General features: G+C 45.1%; 1 protein-coding gene across 3 annotated transcripts in view; it reads right to left on the bottom strand.

Moving 5' to 3' along the window:
* LOC134908914 (cytochrome P450 2K6-like) overlaps positions 1 to 20,713 on the bottom strand; it is a 60,221-nt gene extending 39,508 nt beyond the window's left edge. The window contains exons 1-5 of one of the 3 annotated variants that reach the window (XM_063915151.1): positions 20,637 to 20,713; positions 17,638 to 17,695; positions 15,163 to 15,351; positions 4,880 to 5,042; positions 2,330 to 2,479 (exon numbers count right to left, since the gene is read on the bottom strand). In XM_063915151.1, coding sequence (XP_063771221.1) covers positions 2,330 to 2,479; positions 4,880 to 5,042; positions 15,163 to 15,336 — 487 coding nt within the window. In that variant the 5' untranslated portion in view covers positions 15,337 to 15,351; positions 17,638 to 17,695; positions 20,637 to 20,713. Of the gene's footprint in view, positions 1 to 2,329; positions 2,480 to 4,879; positions 5,043 to 15,162; positions 15,352 to 17,632; positions 17,696 to 20,636 lie in introns of those variants that run through there. The other 2 variants (XM_063915152.1, XM_063915153.1) reach the window with 2 other exon arrangements.
* Between the last annotated feature and the right edge of the window lie 1,634 nt (positions 20,714 to 22,347).

Genomic DNA, 22,347 nt, shown 5'->3' with positions numbered 1-22,347 from the left:
CGGGATTATGACTGCCGGTATTGTGTCCATAGGTAAATCATACCGAACCCCTTGCAAATGCTTATTTAACAGCCAATTGTAGTTTGAAACTACTTGTCATCTTTGTCCCCTTCTGGGATGAATAGTCTCCCACACATAGGTGTGCGCAGGGGGGGTGCCTGGTGCGCACAGGCACCCCCTAATGTCTGGCACCTCGATCTCACATGCCTGATGCAGCGATCGCCGAGCAGGCTGATTACTGTCCCCTCTGCGCTGCACCCTGTCAGGACTGCATTACTGACCAGACGCCTGGGTTAATCAAGGATGCCACCGCCCACCCGTCACACCCGCCACATGACCACCTCTCTCCTTCTATGCTATGCCAACTCCAGACACTGATAAGGATCAACATGCAGCCAGCGTTCCTCTTAGGAAGACAAATTCAATACTGGCAGGCGGTCAGCAGCAGCATTGACACGTCACTCGTTTTTACCAGCAGCAGAAGTGCTAGTCTGCGACTATCAGTGTCAGTGAGTGACTGACTTGTAAGTAAGCTGCTGCAGCTTGCAGGGGAAAGAGAGGGGCAGCCAGACCAGGCTGAGGAGGAGCAGTGTAATTGCAGTGAGTGCCATCATGGGTGTTTGTTTGGAGCACACCACAACATCTGACAATGTATCTGCTTTATTAGGATTGGCACAAAGGTGGATATTTTATATTGCGTTGATGTCAATAGATGGTTCTAGACACGCCCAAAAGGCGGTGCTAGACACACCCCTCCGACAATGCACCCCCTAATAAAATGTGCTGCGCACGCCTATGCTCCCACAGCAATAGCAGCCCTAGTGCGGATGAATTCTTCTTGGGAATCCTGAATAGTGGAGGAATCTGTTCCCCTTTACAAATTGGTAACAGCAGGACTGCCTCCAGTTATTAATAAGGAGACTGATGATGTAGGTGTTAGGGGTGGAGATTGCATGTTCTGGTCCAAACTGCTGGTAGGTAATACTGGACTGCTTGTTATTATTTTTCAGACTTTTTCAGATCTTGATAAATAATTTGCATGAACTTGCTGCAAATAATGTAACAGAAGGGAGGTGCCTAGATGGTTAATATTACTACCTCTAATAACTTTGGCCTCACAAATGGCACAGATGCCTTGAGAAATGATTTTGGTAAAATATTTGATCAGGATTTGGTAAAAAAAATTCCACTTAATAAAAGGTGGATATTTTGATCCTATGCACAGGTATCACAAAATCCTTCTTATCATCACTGGCAAGAGCTGCTGCCACTAGAGTCTGACTTCCTTCAACACAAATACCATTCTCTTACTAAATTTGAGTATATTCTCCATCATCATCATCATCATCCTTCTCATTAGTATCAGATGCACTTCCATAGTAGCATCCTCAATTTCCACATTTGACTTTAAATCATCACTCTCCTTAATTTTACTACTACTCATCCTCACAATTGCAGAGGGTTTAGACATTGTGGAAGGAGGCTTCTCTGAGATTAGTGTCAGACTCAGAATGTCGGACTCTGACATAGCTCTCGTGGACACCCTTAGACTCTCCGCATGGATTATATCAAGTTTGTGAACACAGTTTGCTCTTCAGCCTTGGTGTTCTTTTTTATACACTGCATCACATCTACATGAAAATGTTGACGTGGACATAATGTCGATACTAACCACATTGACACTTATCATGTAGTCAGTGATAAAATGTTGACATACGGTTACTGGTTGCATAATGACTTAACTTTTGGCAGCTGTGGCAACTCCCACAGATTCTTGCGGGTTCCATCAGTTATTTGACCTCCAAGGCTTTGTCAGACCTCTGATCCTTAGGCATTCCGATAAGTATTTCTCCATTATCCTTATCCCTACCCCTACCTCTAGTGCCCCATCACAAACTAAGCCTAACCTTTCTCGGAAGCCCAACCATAACGCCTACATTGTAACTGCCACCATTTTACCTGTCAACAGTCTGAGAATCTAGACATCCGTAACTGTCAATATTGTTGTGTTGACATTGTTATTGTTGACCATTTGACTACATACCATACGAGGCACATGTTCTTGTTGAACTGAAAGGCTGCAGTTTCACTAATATTTGTTCAGCCCACAAAATAGCGCCCTCCTCTGTGAAATTGATAGGTGCACATAAACCTAAAGCAGGTGACACTATTCATTATATATTTTAATGTTTAAATCTTACTTGTTATGGATGTCAATTTGTGAGGCGTACACAAACATATGTAGCATATATATATATATATATACACATACATACATACATACATACATACATACATACATACAGGATATTACGCAGTAAAATCTCACCTCCATAGGATTTAAATATCTTTGATAAATATTCGGCCTCTTCAATGATCTTGTTTTCTATGCCCTTCTTTCCCATCCCGAAATCTCGTAAGGTTGAAAGTGCAAATCTTCTCATCACTTTCCAGCTTTCACCATTAGCAAAGACAAGACCTGAAGAAAGTGGATACATGTTAAAGAGCTTATTTATAATACAGTGCACATTAGTGCTGCAAAACTGGGGGAAAAACGGTTTACGGTAACATCTCTGCAGAGGCTTATAAGGTAATATTTAGCCAGGATCTAAGGTCAGATAAGATACAGTGTGCGTATATAATCCAGAGCCTGGGATTGGCTACGAAATTCCTGGGATTAGCTAGAAAAAAGAAAAAGACATACTCACCCTTCTCAGGACCGCCTCATGTCGGTGGGTCTGGCTGGCAGCGAGTTTGGGCAGCAGGCGACAGGTGCGGGCATTGCGACAGTGCTACACAGCGTGACCTATAACACCATGTCATGCTTCACAGTGTGCGCAGCCGGGGGCAGGGGGAGCTGGGCAGCGTCTGAGCTGTATGCTGAAGCTCCAATCCCTGGATTCAATCTGGGCCAATTTTAGACCAAAATCCCGGGATCCTGCTTACCCCAGGATTGGCCATCCTACCTGCTTCAAACTGCATGCAGTGGAGGAGAGAATCAGAGTATCCAGGGAACATGTGTGCGGAATCGCACCCACCAATGAGAGTGCAGAGAAGGGAAAGATAAGAAGTCTTACTTGTGGAGTATAACAACACTGAGATATAGATCTGAGGTGTGCTGATCCCGCTGAATGCTCAGCGGGGTTCCCGTGTATGTGGCAATCATTTTGCCCATGTGTGACTTTACCAAGAATACAAACTCCTTCATACCTTGGTGAACAGTACATACTTGTCCACTATCCCAGATCCTCCAGGAGACTCACAAATTATGGGGAGAGTCTATGCAACCTGGTGGCCCCCACTGCTTACTGGAGAAAGTGGGCGGGGTAATGGAGCATGATGATGTGTTTCGCTATGAATTGCATAATTACTGCCCCAGCTTCTCAAAGTAGGGAATTGTGGCAAACTGCCATGGGGTGTGGCTGCGATGAGGCAATACGTGGCACCCCACCCCATCCTGCCCAGCTGGCACATCCTATCCAGGAACATCCCAGAGTGGATCTTGCCAGTCACCAAGTATAGTCAGCCCATCACGCACTCTGAGCCAAAACCACCTTCTCATTCCCCAGGTTTTATACAGTATAGCTGAAACTTTACTTGTACAGTGGTGAGGAAAAGACACTAGTATTATACTTATTTAAGCATTTATATTAGTTTTAAATTAGATTTCTTCGTGTGACCAATATGTGGTACTAGTAAGAAACAAATGGCCTTATTCAGAGCTGCAGTTACTTTCGGTGTTCAGATATAAACACAATATTCCGTAGCATGCTCACAACAAGCCCAGGTCAGGCTTATCCTACAGTACATGCAAATGTCCCGTAACTGCCCGTTAACACCCAACTCAGTTGAAATTGGAAAATAAAGCTGAGATCTGTACCACTATGAATCACCCGTAATTGTTTGAAGTATGCAGGCATAATGTCGACACCACACTGTTGACAGTTATAATATGGACATTGTTGAATTGCTGACATGAAACATGTTGACATCTGCAGAATGTTGATAATGTCCACATGTGAAATGACAACATTCCCAGAATGCTGACAGTCAGGGATAGGCTGGAGAAGGGAAGGGTTAGGTACCTGGGGGAAGGTTAGGGTTAGGCTTAGTGAGGGAAGGGTTAGGGTTAGGCACTAGAGGAAGGGTTAGTGATAGACTTTGGAAATGGTTAGGGTTAGGTTGCTCATGGGGAGGGTCAGTAATTGGGGGGAGGGTAAGGGTTAAGCTGTGGAAAGGAAGGGTTAGGAATAGGCAGTTGAAGGGAAGGGTTGGGCACTAAAGAAAGGGTAAGGCTGCTAGACCTGAGGTTAGGGATAGGTTGTGGATTTAGGTTAGGGGTTAGGATCTACCAATACAACCAATTGCTGCAGAATCTGCTGGAAGTCACCTTCAGCTGACCGCCTGACCGGGAAGATACTTCTAGAGCCGCTGGACCCTTCAAACATGGTAAATTACTGTTTGTACACCAGAAACATTTTGTCGACATTCTAATCATGTCAACATTTCATCAGGGTTGACATGACAAATATTGACGTTATCGATGTGGAAATGCCAGTTATATCAATGTGGTGCATGTCGACCTATCAACAATGTCAACATAATGAATGTTATACGAAACACAAGTATATGGCTGGTGAAGTTACATACTGATAATGGTAGCGGCTGCTTTTACAGGCAGAAGTACAGGCCCAATATGGCGGCCCATATGTATCCTACTCTGAATGCCGGCATCCGCATCTGTTTTCATGTAAGTCATTTGCATGCAGCTCTGAATCAGGTCCCCGATGTCTCTGATATAACCCACAAATGCTGAGCACAGGTCATCCTGAGCTTTCTCCAGTTGCCATTAAAAAATAAATAAAATAACAATAATTACCATTATTCTTCATTGTTTTAGCAATGATGGGGACGTGCGGCCTGTCCGAAAATTCCTCAGCATGGTTGATTAGAGCATCCTTAATAGCATCATAACCCCATAGGATGACCGTCTTTGACATGCCGAACTGGACGCTGAATACTGGGCCGTACGTCTTAGCCATCTGTAAATAGAGCAAAAAGCTGAAGTTATTTGGGCTAGGGGTGGTTATTCTGAGTTTGTTGCTCGCTAGCAGTTTTTAGCAGCCGTGCAAACGATATGCCGCCTCCAACTGGGAGTGTATTTTAGCTTAGCAGAAGTACGAATGAAAGGATCGCAGAGCGGTGGCTACATATTTTTTGTGCAGTTTTAGAGTAGCTCAATACCTACTCAGCGCTTTCGATGACTTCAGACTGTTTAGTTCCTGTTTTGACGTCACAAACACGCCCTGCGTTCGCCCAGCCACGCCTGCGTTTTTTTGAATACTCCCTGAAAACGGCCAGTTGACACCCAGAAATGCCCATTTCATGTCAATCACTCTGCGGCCAGCAGTGCGACTGAAAAGCTTTGCTAGACCTTGTGTGAAACTACATCGTTCGTTGTAATAGTACGTCGCACGTGCACATTGCGCTGCATACACATGCACAGAAGTGCCGTATTTTTGCCTCATCGCTGCATAGCGAATGAATGCAGCTAGCGATCAACTCAGAATGACGACCTATATGCAGAGTTGCATTATGGGAGTAATGGTGAGCTACAGTTAGAACCTGTACCTTGGAGATTACCAGGCACAGAAGCAGAAATTTCCATTCGATATCAAGTAATCTCATTTTAGGTGTTACTATAGTAACGGGAGAATCTTAAAACATGGGGGGTGATTCAGAACTGATCGCTGGGCTGCTAAATTTGTTTTTCTATGTTCAGAGAGTCACCACCCAAGGGGAGTATATATTCGCTGTGCAAGTGTGTGATCGCATGTGTACGGCGAGCTGCAAAAAATCCTTCAGTCAGCGGACAGCTGCAAATCCATTTGCACCTCTCTCACTATTGAATGATATTTCCAGTGTGTGCAGTCTGTGCGCAGCCCAGGACGTACTCCTACAGTGCGATGAGAACAGGCTGATCGGGGCCGGAGCTGACGTCACCCTCCCAGAAAACGCTTGAGAACGCCTGTGTTTTCTCTGACACTCCCAGAAAACGGTCAGTTACCTCCCACAAACGTCCTCTTCCTGTCAATCAGCTTGCGAATGGCTGTGCGATTGTGATTTTCGCACCAGCCTGTCTCTGTCCGGCAATGCCGGTTGTTTGCCGATGTGCATGCGCATTCTGGTGTATGCGCGGTCTCTCGTTGATCGCCCGCTGTGCACAGCAGTTATCAGATCTGAATCACCCCCATAGTTGCCAACATTTTAATACAATTTCCAGGGACAGTTTTCTAAAGGGCAGGTGCTCCTAAATCCAACATGCCAAGAGATGTCCAGATGGACATGGGAGAACTACGTTAACCAGTTGTCACGGACCTGGAATGAGGGAGTTGAGGACTCTGGGGTTTCTTCCGATGGTTGGGAAGAAGAACCGGAGCTTGGTCGTAATAAAGACGGCCGGATGAAGGTCCTCCTCCTGCAGATTTATTCATAATTAATGCTTGGGAATGATGTTGAACTCTGAATGAAGAAAAGAATGATGACTTGAGAACGATGTTGAAGAACTCTGTATGAAGAAATGAATGATGATTTGAGAACAATATTGAAGAACTCTGAATGGAGAAATTAATGATGATTTGAGAACGATGTTGAAGAACTCTAAATGAAGAAACAAACGATGATTTGAGAACGACGATGAAGAACTCTGAATGAAGACATGAACGATGATTTGAGAACGATGTTGAAGAACTCTGAATAAAGAAATGAACAATGCTTTGAGAACGATGTTGAAGAACTCAGAATGAAGAAATGAATGCCGAAAGCACTGGAGCTTTGTGAGCAGAGAGACACACTGGGATGCTGGAAGCACTGGGACTTCTGTGAGCTGGGAATCACGTTGATATGCTGGAAGTACTGGGACTTCTGTGAGCTGAGAGTCAAGCTGAGCCTGGGAGAGCTTTGCTTAGTGCCTCCTTTTGAATAGCCCTCCCTGCCTCTGATTGGGTGAGAGAGCTCCAGGCGCACCATTGGTCCATTCTGCCCACGAGGATGCCAGGTAGAATGGCGGCACCCATGGTTTGGAGAGACGCCAGCCGGAGCCTGCCGACGGAGACTCCCCCGGAGACCCAGCATGCGGCAGATGGGTAAGCACAACAGCCACCGCTCCCATAGTGTGACAGTACCCCCTCCTCTAGGAGTGGCTCCTGGACACTTTCATGGCTTCGTTGGATGCTTGGAATGAAAGATCTGAATCAGATGTGGAGCAGAAACATTGGTAGCCTTTACCTAACTTCTCTACATGGGTCCATAACCCTTACAGTCCACCAGGTACTGCAGATTCTTATGATAAGATTGAGAATCGAGAATTGTCTTGACCTCAAATTCTGTTCCAGCTTCAGTCTCCACCAGGCTTGGTCTAGGAGAATCTGAATGGAAACCACTTAGAATGAAAGGACGGAGAAGAGAAACATGGAAAGAGTTTGGTATTCGAAAGTGAGAGGGCAAGCCCAATTTGCAGACTACTGGTTTCAGAACCTGCAGAACAGGGTAAGGACCAATGAATCTCGGAGCAAATTTAATGGTGGGTACCTTTAGACGAAGGTTGCAGGTGGAGAGCCATACTCTGTCGCCAACCTTGTATTGAGGAGCTTCTGGCCGCTTCTTATCCATGAAGAGCTTATAGTTGATGGAGATTCTCTTGAGGTTAGCATGAACTTTGTTCCAGATGTGACTGAAGTGCTGTAGCATGGAGGTTCCTTTGAAGGAGAATGCGATAATTCAGGAACTTGCGGATGGTATCCATAATTGATGTAAAATGGGGTCTCGTCAGTCAGTATGGTACTGATAATTATGAGCGAATTCCGCCCAAGGCAACAACTCTACCCAGTCATCCTGTGAAGGAGATATATATATATATATATATATATATACACATACACACACACACACACACACACACACACACAGGAAAGTCTCAAGGTCTTTGTTGACTCTTTTGGTTTGTCCATTGGTTTGTGGGTAGTAGGCGGAGGAAAACTTGAGTTTAATTTGAAGGGCGGTGCAGAGAGCTCTCCAGAATCTTGCGGTGAACTGAACCCCTCGGCCGGAGACCATTTCCTATGGTAACCCATGTAACCGGAAACATTCCCGGATGAAGAGTTAGGCCAACTTAGAAGCCGTGGGAAGACCTGTTAAGGGAATAAAATGTGCCATTTTTGAGAATCTGTCAATGATTACCCAGATGCTATTGTATCCCTCATTGATAAAGTCCTTCCAGGGTCTTCTAGGAATAGACAATGGGCGAAGCAACCCTGCAGGAGTAAGACGATGGAACTTTGTGTTGGGTGCATTGAGAGCACGAATTGACATAATCTTGAATATCTTTCCTTATGTTGGGCCACCAGTAGGCCCTTCGTAAAAACTCAAACATTTTCTGTACACCTGGGTGACCGGAAAACTTAGAGACATGAGCCCAGTGTAATAATTTCGGACAAAGTTCAGCCGGAACGGATAACCTTCCTGGAGGGGGTCCCAAAGAGTTGGGAGCTGCAGTAATTGATACTGGATTGAGAATAAGGCTTTTTTCAACCAAATTTTCTTCGTCAGAAGCGGTCAGGGAACGAGACAACACGTCAGCTTTTACATTGAGAGTTCCAGCCAGATACTTGATGATGAATGAGAATTGAGTGAAAAAGAGTACCCACCTGGCTTACTGGGGATTGAGGCATTAAGCAGTCTTGATGTAGAGCAATTCTTGTGATCGGTGTAGATGGTAATAGGATGCTTAGCACTTTCCAATAAATACCTCCACTCTTCCAGGGCAGATTTTATTGCTAGAAGTTCTTGGTCTCATATGGAATAGTTTAGCTCAGCAGGGGCAAATTTATGAGAGTAAAAGCCACATGGGTGCAATTTCCCAGCTGAAGAGTACTGTGAAAGAACAGCTCCGACACCGACTGAGGATGCATCTACTTCCAACACAAAAGGACTTCTCAAAATTTGGTTGCTGAAGTACTGGAGCAGACATTAAAGCCAACTTTAAATGGAAAAATGCTGCTATCGCCTCTGGAGGCCATAGATTTGGATCAGAGCCTTTCCTGGTCAGGGTGGTAATGGGGGCTACAATGGTGGAGAAACCCCTTAATGAATTTCCTGTAATAGCTAGAAATTCCCAAAAACCTGTGCACTGCTTTCAGGGAGAGTGGTTGAGTCCAATCCCGGATGGCTTTAACCTTTTCTGAATCCATTTGAAGCTCTGTGCCTGAGATGATATACCCGAGGAACGGAATTGATGGCACCTCGAAGGTGCATTTAGAGAGTTTGCCATGCAAACGGTTCTTGCTGAGACGATAAAGAACTTCTTTGACCTGCACCCTATAGATGGGTCCACGCTCATCTTGGATTCTCTGCTGCTTCTAGGCACACCACGGTTTATTAACAGAAGCCCTTTATCTATTGTTCTCAGCTGCAATACAATACAGAGAACAATATATCAGGGGATTAAGTCATTACAGCATGGAATTAAGTCAGACTGCCCTGGCTCAATTAATCCTATTAAAGGCCAAGATAAAGGTGGACCCATCTGTATGTTCCGAGAGTTTTCTGGAGAAAATCTAAATGTCGTCCAAATAGACCAGTACATCCGGTACAATAAGTCATGAAAGATTTTGTTTGCAAATCCTTGGAAGACGGCAGGAACATTAGTAAGACCGAACGGCATTACCAAATATTCATAATGCCCATCCCTGGTATAAAAGTGGTCTATTAAAAGTGGTCTTCCACTCATTCCCCTGTCTAATGCATATGAGGTTATAAGCTCCCCTTAAATTAAGATTTGTGAAAACATGGGCTCCGCGAACCTTATCAAACAGCTCCGTGATCAATGGCAACAGGTGTCTATTCTTCATGGTGATATCATTCAAGCCACGATAGTCGATACATGGTCTTAATCCTTCATCCTTCTTTACGAAAAAAAAACCCAGCACCAGCTGGAGAGGTAGAGGGACGAATTAAACCCTTTTGAAGATTCGACTTGATATTGTCAAGACTGTGGTTTTGGTGAACTCGGTGTTAGTGAAGTCTGTGCGGTCTACTGGAGGACTATGTGAATATTAGGCTGGTCTGTAGGAGTCAGTGAGAAGAAGGAGCAATCCCTGACTGGGGATCGAACCCAGGCCTCGGCAGAGGAAGCCGTATCCTGACCACTGGATCACCAGGGACTTTGATAGCAGGATAATGAATGTATAGGTGAGATTGAACTGGATATAGTGTCACAGGAGTAGGTGCTTATGTACTCAAGGTTACTGGCGAGATAGTAAGATGGACTGGTTACTGGTGAGAACCAGGTTGGTTACCGGTGAGACTGAGATGCAACTGTAATACGGGCTGGTACCGGATATAACTGGAAATGCAACTGAAAGTAGAACGATGACTGTGGCTGTGACTTTAGGACGAGGCTGAAGAACACTGCGGCTGTGACTTTAAGATGAAATTGTAGAATACTGCAGCTGTGGCTTTAAGAGGAGACTGTGGAATACTGCAACTGTCACTTTAAGATGAAATAGAAATACTGAATATCAATGGTAACACAACGGTAATCCAAACTTGGTAGCAAAGGAGAAGAGTTATACAGGAACTGAAGTACAAGTGTCACCTTTAGGGATCTCAGCTTCTAAGCTCACACAGAGCTGTGTGTGACAGGAGGAACTGGCAGAGTTTCCAACTCAAGTCTCCTGATTTATACTTCCTGGTCCTTGGTGATTGGTGAGCAGTGTCAGGTGATTCAGACAGTCTCAGGCTGGCACAGGATTGGACATCTCTGGGTCAGGTGAACAGTCACTGTCATGTGAGTACTCTAGACTAGGCTGTGATGTGGAGTGAGGCCTAGCAGGCCGAAAGAACACTGAAGCCTTAACTTCTGCAAACAAACAGAGAATGCTGGCTTTTAGGCCTAAACTTCAGATTGCTGAATTCAGACTCAGGAGAAGATTAGTCACTATAGGTGGGGCTCGTTAACTCTTACCTTCCTGGCAGAGAACTCAGGACTCAAAAAACTCATTGTAATAGCAAGCTGTTTATCCCAGTGAGCAGAAAAGACACAGGATCCAGGACAGATGGCAGGTGTAAGTCACCCAATATGAGAACTACAGTCAGGATCGTGACAGATATAATCTGTCACAATTTTGGGTCGTACGTGCGACCTTGGGGTGGCATCTTCCCAGGGATTAGATCTATTGGACAGTCCCACGGTCTATGGGGTGGCAATTGGTCAGCTGCTTGCTCGGAAAACACGTCTGCGAATTCCCGATAGACTTCTGGAAGAAGCTCCATGTCGGATTTGGAGGACATCCGGGGCGGACAAACGGGCGTGTGGCAACTTGAATGACAGTAAGAGCTCCGGGATAGGACTTGAGAAGACTTCCAATCACTGTGTGGGATTGTGAATCTTGAGCCAGGGAAAGCCGAGGACTAAATCATGAGACATTTCAGGAATAACTAGAAACTCTAAAAGTTCTAGATGCAAAGCTCTGACCTGTAACTTAATGGACTCTGTGCAAATGGAAACGACTCAATTGGAGATTTGGGTATCGTTGATAGCGGTTAGCAGAATAGTTTGAACGATGGATTTCAGCTTCAGACCCATCTCCCGGGCGCAATTGGCAGAGATAACATTTCCAGCGGCCCCAGAATCCAATAAAGCATAGAAAGATTTAGCGGCTGAGTCAGCAGACAACCGCACAAAGAGTAAACAGTCTTTTCTTGGAGAAGATTTTGATGGGGCACCCAACTTGACTGCTCCTGAACAAGCTAGGCTTGCCTGTTTCTCGGACGAGACTTGCAAAATTTAATAAAGTTATCAGCGGCTCCACAGTGGAGGCAAAGCTTCCCCTCATGGCGACACTGGCATTCCTCCAGAGATAGTCGTGAACAATTGATTTGCATAGGTTCTTCCTGACTCGGTGGTGAAGGTCGTCTGGGAGGAAGAATCCGGAACTTCGGCTGATCTGACCGGCTATGCTCACTGCCGCGCTCCCGCAAGCGAAGATCTACTTTGACACAAAGCAAGATTAACTCATCAAGTTGATCAGGCAGATCCCTGGTCACCAACTCGTCTTTAAGACGATCCGACAGACCGCTCAAGAAGGCAGCTCTGAGAGCTTCATTATTCTAGCGCAGCTCTGATGCGATAGTCTGGAATTGGGCCACACACTACCCTATGGAATGAGAGCCTTGTCGAACATGGAGTAATTCGATAGAGGCTGCGGTGGACCTCCCAGGTTCATCAAAAATTCTTCGGAATGAAAGCTATGAAGTTGGTGTAATTGGAAACTAATGCTTCTCAACTTTCCCACAATGGAGAAACCCAAACCAAAGCTGATCCCCAGTGGTGCCGAGAGAGGGGGGGGGGGGGTACAAATTACCAGGGCCCAGGTCTGATGGAGGGGCCTTGTAAGGGCCCAGTGGGGGCCCTGACCTCCTCCCCATTACCTGGCTGCAGCAGCTGCAGCTCTTCTCCTCAGCCCAGAACATGCTGCTGTGAGCTGAGCTGCAGCGTGACCAAGGAAGCACTACTTAAGATACAATTTATTTCAGTGTTTTTTTCTTAGGCTGCATGACCATGCCTCCTGTGATTAGGCCACGCCTCCTGAAAAGTACCTGGGCCTAGACAGCCTGTCAACTGCCCTGCTGATCCCTCAAGCAAAGAAATGATATATGCCACTTTGGATCGATCTGTAGGGAAGTTATGGGATAGCAGTTTGAAATGCACCTTGCACTGGTTCTGAAACCTGCGTCAATGTTTTGAATCTCCATTATATCGAGATGGGATAGGAAGCAGTAAACGAGACCTAACCGCTGCCTGAGGCTGGACACTACTGGAGACTACTGCCGGAGTGGAAACCGGAGCAGGACCCGGAGCCGTTGAGGCCAAGGTTGCTTGTATTTGATCCAGCTGACCAGATAATTCCCGGAGGTACTGCATCACCTGTCCATGTGCCGCTTCCTGAGACTGTACACGAGAAGCCAAACTCTGTATGGCGCTTGCTTCCACGTTCCGATCCTCCGAATCCATTAGGCCTGAGTATACTGTCAGGGACCTGGAATGAGGGAGTTGAGGACCCGGGGTTTCTTCCGATGGTCGGGAAGAAGAACCGGAGCTGGGTCGTAATAAAGACGGCCAGATGTAGGTCCTCCTCATGCAGATTTATAATTAATTATTTAATGGGAATGATGTTAAAGAACTCTGAATGAAGAAAAGAACTATGACTTGAGAACGATGTTGAAGAACTATGTATGAAGAAATGAACAATGATTTTAGAACGATGTTGAAGAACTCTGAATGAAGAAATGAATGATGATTTGAGAACGATGTTGAAGAACTCTGAATGAAGACATGAACGATGATTTGAGAATGATGTTGAAGAACTCTGAATGAAGAAATTAACAATGATTTGAGAACGATGTTGAAGAACTCAGAATGAAGAAATTAATGCCTAAAGCACTAGAGCTTTGTGAGCAGAGAGGCACGCTGTGATGCTGGAAGCACTGGGACTCTGAGGACTGAGAGATACGGTGGGGTGCAGGAAGCACTGTGACTTCCGTGAGCTGAGAGTCACGCTGAGCCTGGGAGACGCTATGCCGCGACGATATTTAGACACAGGAGCTTTGCTAAGTGCCTCCTTTTGAATAGCTCTCCCCCCCTCTAATTGGGGGAGAGAGATCCGGCTGCGCTATCGGTCCATGCTGCCCACGAGGATGCCGGGCACAATGGCGGCGACCGTGATTTGGAGAGATACCAGCTGGACCTCGGGAGCCAGAGCCCACCAACGGAGACGCCCCCGGATATACCCAGCTTCGGCGGACGGGTAAGCGCGCCGGCCTCCTCTCCCGTAGTGTGACACCAATGGACATTACTATGTGTCATTTTACTGTATTGTAATGACTTCCACTCACAAGTGATGGATTTCCCATTGGGCATGTGAGGCAAAATTTCCCAGTAACTACAAAAAACTTTCACTGTATTGTACGGCACACCATCTTATATGGAGCGTGGACGGTTAAGGCATATGCAGACTTCCCCTGTTAGGTATCTTATATAGTAAATATGCATATATTATTAGAAAAAGGTCATAGCTCATGGTTTTTTTTACTATTATATTTAACTGCCAATCGCCAAGTGAGGGTTTAAAAACAAATTATATAAATCGGGAGCTGGCCAGTCTATACATCATTGGTAATACTAAGAAGTAAGTTAAATTACTAAGAAGTGCACACACATTAATATATAATAAGAATCTGGGGTTTTGTAAGGAATTTAATAACTTTTCCTCCTAAGTATCAGAATGGCTAGGATCCGAACCAGTACTCTACCTGAGCACCTTTGTGCCCTGGCATGACATCCCAACTCTTTACCCCAGAGGAGGAACAAGAAGGGGGCATCCTGCAGCTTTCTCTGCAGTGCCTCTCCAGGCAACTCTCAAGGTAGAAGAAGGTAACATGGTACTGTCGGAGAAGCAACCATGCCAATCCCTCAGCCTTGCATCCTGGGTGGCCGCACCAGTCACACACCCTAATTCCAACCCATGCCCACAGGGGTAGTATTCAGTATGAAGGCTGTTGGGATCACAGCGCTCAGTATACCGGCGCCGGAATCCCGACAGCTGGCATACCGACAACTATTCTCCCTCTTGGGGGTCCACGACTGCCCTGGAGGAAGAATAAATAGTGTGGCGCGGCATAGCGGTAGCGCGCCACCGTGCCCGCAAGGGGCTCATTTGCGCTCACCTCACTGCTGGCATGCCGGTGGTCAGGATCCCGGTGCTAGTATGCTTGGCGACGGGATCCCGATCGCTGGCCACTCATACTACACCCGCCCACAGTAATCCAGAAAGAGTGCAAATGACCATTCAACATTTACAGTCTCCTACACAACTAGACCCTGGCCGTTTGAGGTCCAGGCTAGTAAATGCAAGCAACTGTCTTCCCATTACTCCTCTAATAAAGAATGTGGGGAAATTAATGTACTCTCCTTGATTTTTCCTTATTTAAGTAACCTGGACTAGTGTAGAAAACAAATGTTTAAATATATATATATATATGTATATATATATTCATTGTATATATATATAATTTAGTGACAGTGTAGCAGGGGTGCTGTATTACCTCTACAAATGTGTTCTGAGGCTTTGCCATGTCAATCATGTGCATATTCCCAATGATCGGCAAAGGCGTTGGTCCCGGGGGGAAATTCTTGTACTTGTGTTGTTTCTGATTGTTATAAACATAGGCCAAGTATATGATGACCACAGCGGACAGAAGAACTGTGACAGGGTCCATGGCGAACAGAGTCTACTGTAAAAGAGAGATAAAACATAGGTAGTTTGTTATAAATGTCTTTGTCTATATAGAGTACAAGCAATACACAAAGTTCTTTCTTCTGTCCTCTTTCTGGTCTTACCACAAGGGACATGTAGAGGAAACTGGAAGGTTGTGGATGGACCTTAATGCAAGTAACATTGTTGTATGGGATCAGAGTCTATTGGGATTTCTATGTAACTTTTCATAGATAAGTAATATTATAGCCAATCCTGTCACTTGTACTTTCAGTGCATTTAACTGTAGTTGAGCCGCTGTTCACAAAATGTTATATTAGGTATTAAGAACTTCCGTAGAGCTAAAGTATCCTCTGAGACATATGCAGAGTTTGACCAGAATATGGGTGCTCTACCCAGGGGCAAACTCAGGATATGTAAGGGGGGGGGTTCTATATAATATTATATGTGTGTGTGGTTTTGCATTGAATCAGAAGGTCATTAGTAACCCTATCAACATTCAAAGGGGGATATCCAATTATTTGAAAAGTCATTTGGGTGACTTTTGTCCTATCTAATAAACAGGAAAAAAAGACACCCAACCAACTTTTCAAACAATTTGAATTCCCCCCAAAATGTCAGTTAAGGTCAAACTGTTGCCAGACACCACATCAACACATCCGCAAACTGTCAACAAGTTCACAGTTTCGACATATGACACGTCGCCATGTGAAATGCTGACAGTCTGAGGATTAGGGTTAGGCTGCAGGGGAGGAAGGGCATTTAGGGTTAGACACTAGAGGGTCTAGAGGAAGAGTTAGGGATTAGAGAAAGTGAAGAACTACTTATCGGAACATGGCTCCTCTGTAGCTTGCTGAACAGTACCTCAACTTTGCCTGATTCGTATCAACCGTATATAATGACTGAATGTATGGTTTGGTTGAATTTTGGTTCGGCCCCCTCCTCCTCACAGGCCATCAAATTGTTGCAAAATGCTGTGGAGGAAGGGAGGAGGGGCATGGCCTAATACTACGAGAGGGCAGGCCTACGATCGCTGTCCATAAATCAGCAATAAAAAAATCAATGTTGATGCATCATGGGTAGTTTCTGTCTACTCAGAGACCCCCCTCCCCCACCACCACCCTCCAATGTACCATTGCTACCTAAACAAAATTTGGAATCCAAATGCCTCTTTAATCTGTCTCCTCACTGACTCATCCTTCCATCATTTAGACTTGGCAGTTACTGAGAATAACTCGTCCAGCAAAATCCTGATGTATCTTTACAGTGGAAAACGCAGGATTTCTAGAGGGGGGTTTCCAAATATAGTCCATAATATCCCACTCTGTAGAACACTGGGGCAAGTGCAGGAGTCTGGGGGAGCCGTAGAAGAACCCTAGTAACGACCATGGACATTAATGTAAACATTGGTCTTTTTATACACTGCAGTGCATACTGTATGGAAAACAGTATTAATCTTGAACACTATAGATGCAGAGTACTGCACTTTCTAAGCACACATTCTTCCACCTCATTGTAAGGCTCCTGTCTCTTCTTCCTGGTAGCTGCTCTCTGGTCTAATGCACAGATTGAGGACTCAGATCCACATACACAGCAAACTTGGTAGAAGAAGCTGCTGCCACTGGTCATGTCCCTTAAACTGCATGATGTTGTGGCAGCTCTAGTACTCTAGTAATTGTATTATATAGTATACCATTGCTATTGTTGTCATCATGTAAACCACTTGCCAAGAGGAGGCAGGTTTCGGGCAACCGGAACCCCCCCCACCCCCCCACACACCCCCTGCGTTTGCCTATGCTTTATAAACCTTGTGTCTATATATGCCATACGGTGCAAGACAGCCTGTGTACCAGAGACACTGGGCTGTGACATTAGCAGCACAGGAATTGGTTTTACACACCTAAAACTAACAGATTAAGCACAATGGAACTTGGCGTGAGAAAAAGATGGAGCCATTGGAGCCCTTTTTGTATCGATTGAGACTCAGTCGACACAGATGTACAAATGTCGCACTTCAAATTGATCAGCGTAATCTAGCAAAGTAGTTTTGGCACTCCCAGTTGTTTCATACATGGAATTAAGGTGCATATTTTCTGCAAGAAAGATCCCTGGTGAGGCAGAGTCGCCGAGTCCATGACACATTGAGAAAAGCTACAGAGTATAAGCTCAGAATACATACGCGTTACTGGCGGCTAAATAATTTCTGGGGATTCTGCGGGAAATATCAAATTTCTTATAAGATGATTATTTAGTATTAAGGTTTTTGCAGAAATTTTAAAATAGAGACAACGAAAATATACTGTACTGTAGATGACCAGGTCCACTCTTTCCTATGAAGAGGATCAGCACTATGCAGCTGGGCACTGTAGTTAAAAAGAATAATGTATGTACTGAGTTTGAGATCAATGAAAAAATAAAATAAAAGATCAGGTAGAATGTATGAGTGAGGACTTCAAAAGAATTATAAAGACCAAAACTGGAAAATGCAAAAAATAAAGTAGATAATTTAAAAAGAGAAGATCTTCTGTAATCTAAGAAATAAAAAAATAAAAAATTCCAACAATTTCCAATGAGCAATGGTAAAAATTATTATTTACAAACATTGGGATGCTGTATCCAGCCTTATACACAATCCTTTGAAAGAAAAGTAAATATGTGATATGGGCCCTCACTCCGAGTTGTTCGCTCGCTAGCTGATTTTAGCAGCATTGCACACGCTAGGCCGCCGCCCTCTGGGAGTGTATCTTAGCTTAGCAGAATTGCGAACGAAAGATTAGCAGAATTGCGAATAGAAAATTCTCAGCAGTTTCTGAGTAGCTCGAGACTTACTCCTACACTGCGATCAGCTCAGCCCGTTTCGTTCCTGGTTTGACGTCACATACACGCCACTCCCCCGTTTCTCCAGACACTCCCGCGTTTCTTAGCCAACGCTGGGAAAACGCTGAGTTGCCGCCCTGAAACACCCCTTTCCTGTCAATCATTTACCGAACACCAGTGCAACGGAAAAGCGCCGCAGAAGCCACATCAAAACAGCTAAGTTTTTAGTAAAATAACTAAGCGCATGCTCTTTGCGTACCATGCGCATGCGCAGTAAGCGACTAATCGCAGTATTGCGAAAATCGGCAACGAGCGAACAACTCGGAATGACCCCCATTATCTGCTATGATGCGGTATTGTAATAAATGGGGGGGGGATATGGGGGGGAATATGGTAGGGGTATATTAGTGAGTAGGAACAAGGAGAAAACTGTATGGGATGTGTGGTTTCAATACAAAGGTTTTTTTTATCTGCTGAATATTGTGTTAAATCACAGGAACCTTAAAAGTTTAATTCCTCACCCAGATTGTTTCAATATAAATAAGTAAGAATGTATTACTAAAATGTAGCAAACATAGAAAAACAGGAACATAAAAATTCTGTCAGTTAAATATTGAGCAGTTATTACAATACTTGTAAAATAGCAATATATTATTATATAGTGCAGCACTATAAAAGGGTTTACCATATTAAAATGCTATTATTTAATATCAATATATTAGTAGATCAAATTCCATCACAATACAATTATTGCATGTATATATCAATTCCCTGGAAACAAACAATTTCACAGTCCAATTGTTTGTCCTTATTATTAAGTGGCATATATACAGTAAATAGGGCAGTTTGCATCATGCTCAACCTCCAGTATAATGCAGCTGTACTTAGCTCACCATCCAGTGTCTGAGCGCAGTTTATTTATATAGGTGGGATGAAGTTATGTGACCGGCAGTCAGGAGTGCAGCAAGCCTGCAAGGAGCTTTGTTGTGCTCGCCCACCCCCGTCGGCATTCTGCGGCCGGGATCCCAGCGTCGGGATGCTGAACACCTGTAACCCATACCCAACTCATATAGGCAGATACAAAAGCCATATTCCTTATACCAGGCTCAAAATGCACCAGTGGTCCGTTATGAGCAGCCGGAAGCGATATCACCAGCTGAGTAGTCTGGCGTTGATGCTCCAATTCACACTGGGCACTGAAATGAGGGAAAACGCAGCAGTCCGTATATGGGTGGTCATTCCGAGTTGATCGCTAGCTGCATTCGTTCGCTGTGGCAAAAAACTGCACTTCTGCGCATGCGTATGCGGCGCAATGCGCACGCGCGACGTACTTTCACAACGGCCGATGTAGTTTCACACAAGGTCTAGCGAAGCTTTTCAGTCGCACTGCTGACCGCAGAGTGATTGACAGGAAGAGGGCATTTCTGGGTGTCAACTGACCGTTTTCAGGGACTGTTCGGAAAAACGCAGGCGTGCCAGGAAAAACACAGGCGTGGCTGGGCGAACGCAGGGCGTGTTTTGTGACGTCAAAACAGGAACTGAACAGTCTGAAGTGATCGCAGGCGCTGAGTAAGTTTAGAGCTACGCTGAAACTGCACAAAAAAACTTTGTAGCCGCTCTGCGATCCTTTCGTTCGCACTTCTGCTATACTAAAACACACTCCCAGTGGGCGGCGGCATAGCATTTGCACGGCTTCTAAAAACTGCTAGCGAGCGATCAACTCGGAATGACCACCCTTGTTCTCAAGCATACCTCCCAACATGACCCTTTCCAGGAGGGACATAATGCTCTGCTTCTGAACTTTTCTCTTTCTCTATGATTGCCGGCACCTGTGTTGAACAGGTAATGGATAAGAAAGGTGTTTCAGCACAGGTGATGGCAATCATACGTTTAGAGGGTAGTCCAGAAACAGAGTATTCTGTCCCTCCTGGAGGTGATCATGTTGGCAGGTATGGTTCAAGTGGTAGCAGCACCAGGGAAATTGATGACCAAACAGGTTTCCTTAACTAGTTTCTTTGCTGTCCACAAGTAACAATTTCATCTGAAGGGATAGTATGGTAAGCCTATGTATTGCCAAATAAGAATCAGACCCAGAGACAGATGTTAGACACACAACCTAAAATCCTGATAACCATTTACATGTTTTAACTAATCTGATATACTCATTTCAGCAAACTGTATAGTGATTGGTATATACAGGTGCATTCTGTATAGTTACATTTAGGGCAGTCATCAAGGGGGGGGCGGTGTACTGGTGCTGGTGTTGGTACTGGTGACCTGGGCCCATACAGAGTGGGGGGCCCACCCCTGGCTCCTACCGCCAATACCAGGAGAGCTGCACCAGGCTGTGAAACAACAGCGGACTGATGCACAGGGAGGAATTCTTAAAACAATCTTTCCCTGCGTATCAGCTTTCTGTGACCCGTACCTGTAGGTCTGCAATGCTCCCATCTATACAGTATGTAACATGACAATGTATGGCATTACCTAGGGGTAGAGTGTGGCGGCAGAATCTTTTTTGTTGGGAGGAAGGGCCCTGTCTATTTTGTCAGTCTCAGACTCCACAATTTCTGATGGCAGCCCTGGTTACATTGAAGTGTCTGTAAATCAGATGCACACTGGCATTTTACAGTATAAGGTAAGGCAAAATGTTTTATGAGAATCCAGAGAATTTATTGCTTACCTTGAGTCCTGCGGAGATTAGACTGTGTGCTGGTTCTCTCTTCTCTCTCCTGTACGGCTGCAGTGAGTTGTGTGTTTGTGTGTATGTACAGTATGTGTGTGTCTGCTTTTAGACACCTGGTTAATATTTAATCCATTCTATTGCAACACATCTGACTCACAAAGGTCTATATAAAGTCCAAATGACTCCTCCCCACACTAGACACATACAAACACTAGGAATAACAATGACCTTTGGAGATACTTGGAGATAAACAGAAGAGAAACAGAAGGACAGCAGACTATCTTCCCCACCTGCAATCAACAGCCTACAGAGAGTAACCTAGGTGGTCATTCCGAGTTGTTCGCTCGTTATTTTTCTTTCACAACAGAGCGATTAGTCGCTAATGCGCATGCGCAATGTCCGCAGTGCGACTGCGCCAAGTAAATATGCTATGCAGTTAGGTATTTTACTCACAGCATTACGAGGTTTTTTCTTCGTTCTGGTGATCGTAATGTAATTGACAGGAAGTGGGTGTTTCTGGGCGGAAATAGGCCGTTTTATGGGTGTGTGCGAAAAAATGCAGCCGTTCCTGGGAAAAACGCGGGAGTGGCTGGAGAAACGGGGGAGTGTCTGTGCGAACGCTGGGTGTGTTTGTGACGTCAAACCAGGAACTAAACTGACTGAACTGATCGCAGATGCCGAGTAAGTGTGGAGCTACTCAGAAACTGCTAAGAAGTGTCTATTCGCAATTTTGCTAATCTTTCATTCGCAATTTTACTATGCTAAGATTCACTCCCAGTAGGCAGCGGCTTAGCGTGTGCAAAGCTGCTAAAAGCAGCTTGCGAGCGAACAACTCGGAATGAGTGCCACCCTAATCCAGTACAACCAACGCCTGCAGACTGCACAGCCTGGACACTGACCTCCCTGTCTGATTAAGTAACAGCCATACTGCTCTCACACATTGCGTTCTGCACCTCATTTATACTCTCTACAACCACTGTGTAACATTCTCAGCTTTCTGTTCCTTCCATTATTTACCAAAAAAGCGGTTTACACTGTCTTTGCTTTTACTACACCCCCTTCTCATTGTTCATTCTATATTACACCCACTACATTCTATATTATTCCTCTGAACAACACTACTGTACTGGAATTATGGCTCCTCAATCCTGTCCCATACCAATCCTCACAGCTAGGTCACCCCCCCCCCCCCTTCCAATTTCCAGACCGCCCACACGCATTCAGAACCCAGCCAACCTGATCCCCATCTCCCTTGTCCCTTCTCCTGTGCACTGTGGAATGCTAGATCTATCTGCAACAAGCAACCAACTATCCACAAGCTCTTCATCTGCCACTCTTTTAACCTTTTTGCAAATCACTGAAACCTGGCTCTTCTCCTCTGACACCACCTCCCCTGCTGCCCTCTCGTATGGAGGCCTCTCCTTCACCCACACGGTCAGAGCTGATGGCTGCCAGGGTGAAATCGTGGGCATCCTTCTCTCCCCAAACTGCACCTTTCATGTCATCCCACCT

Source organism: Pseudophryne corroboree, chromosome 4 (assembly GCF_028390025.1).
Source record: "Pseudophryne corroboree isolate aPseCor3 chromosome 4, aPseCor3.hap2, whole genome shotgun sequence".
Taxonomy (NCBI): Eukaryota; Metazoa; Chordata; class Amphibia; order Anura; family Myobatrachidae; genus Pseudophryne; species Pseudophryne corroboree.
The sequence above is the reverse complement of the archived record's forward strand: the minus strand, read 5'-3'. Positions and strand labels throughout refer to the sequence as shown.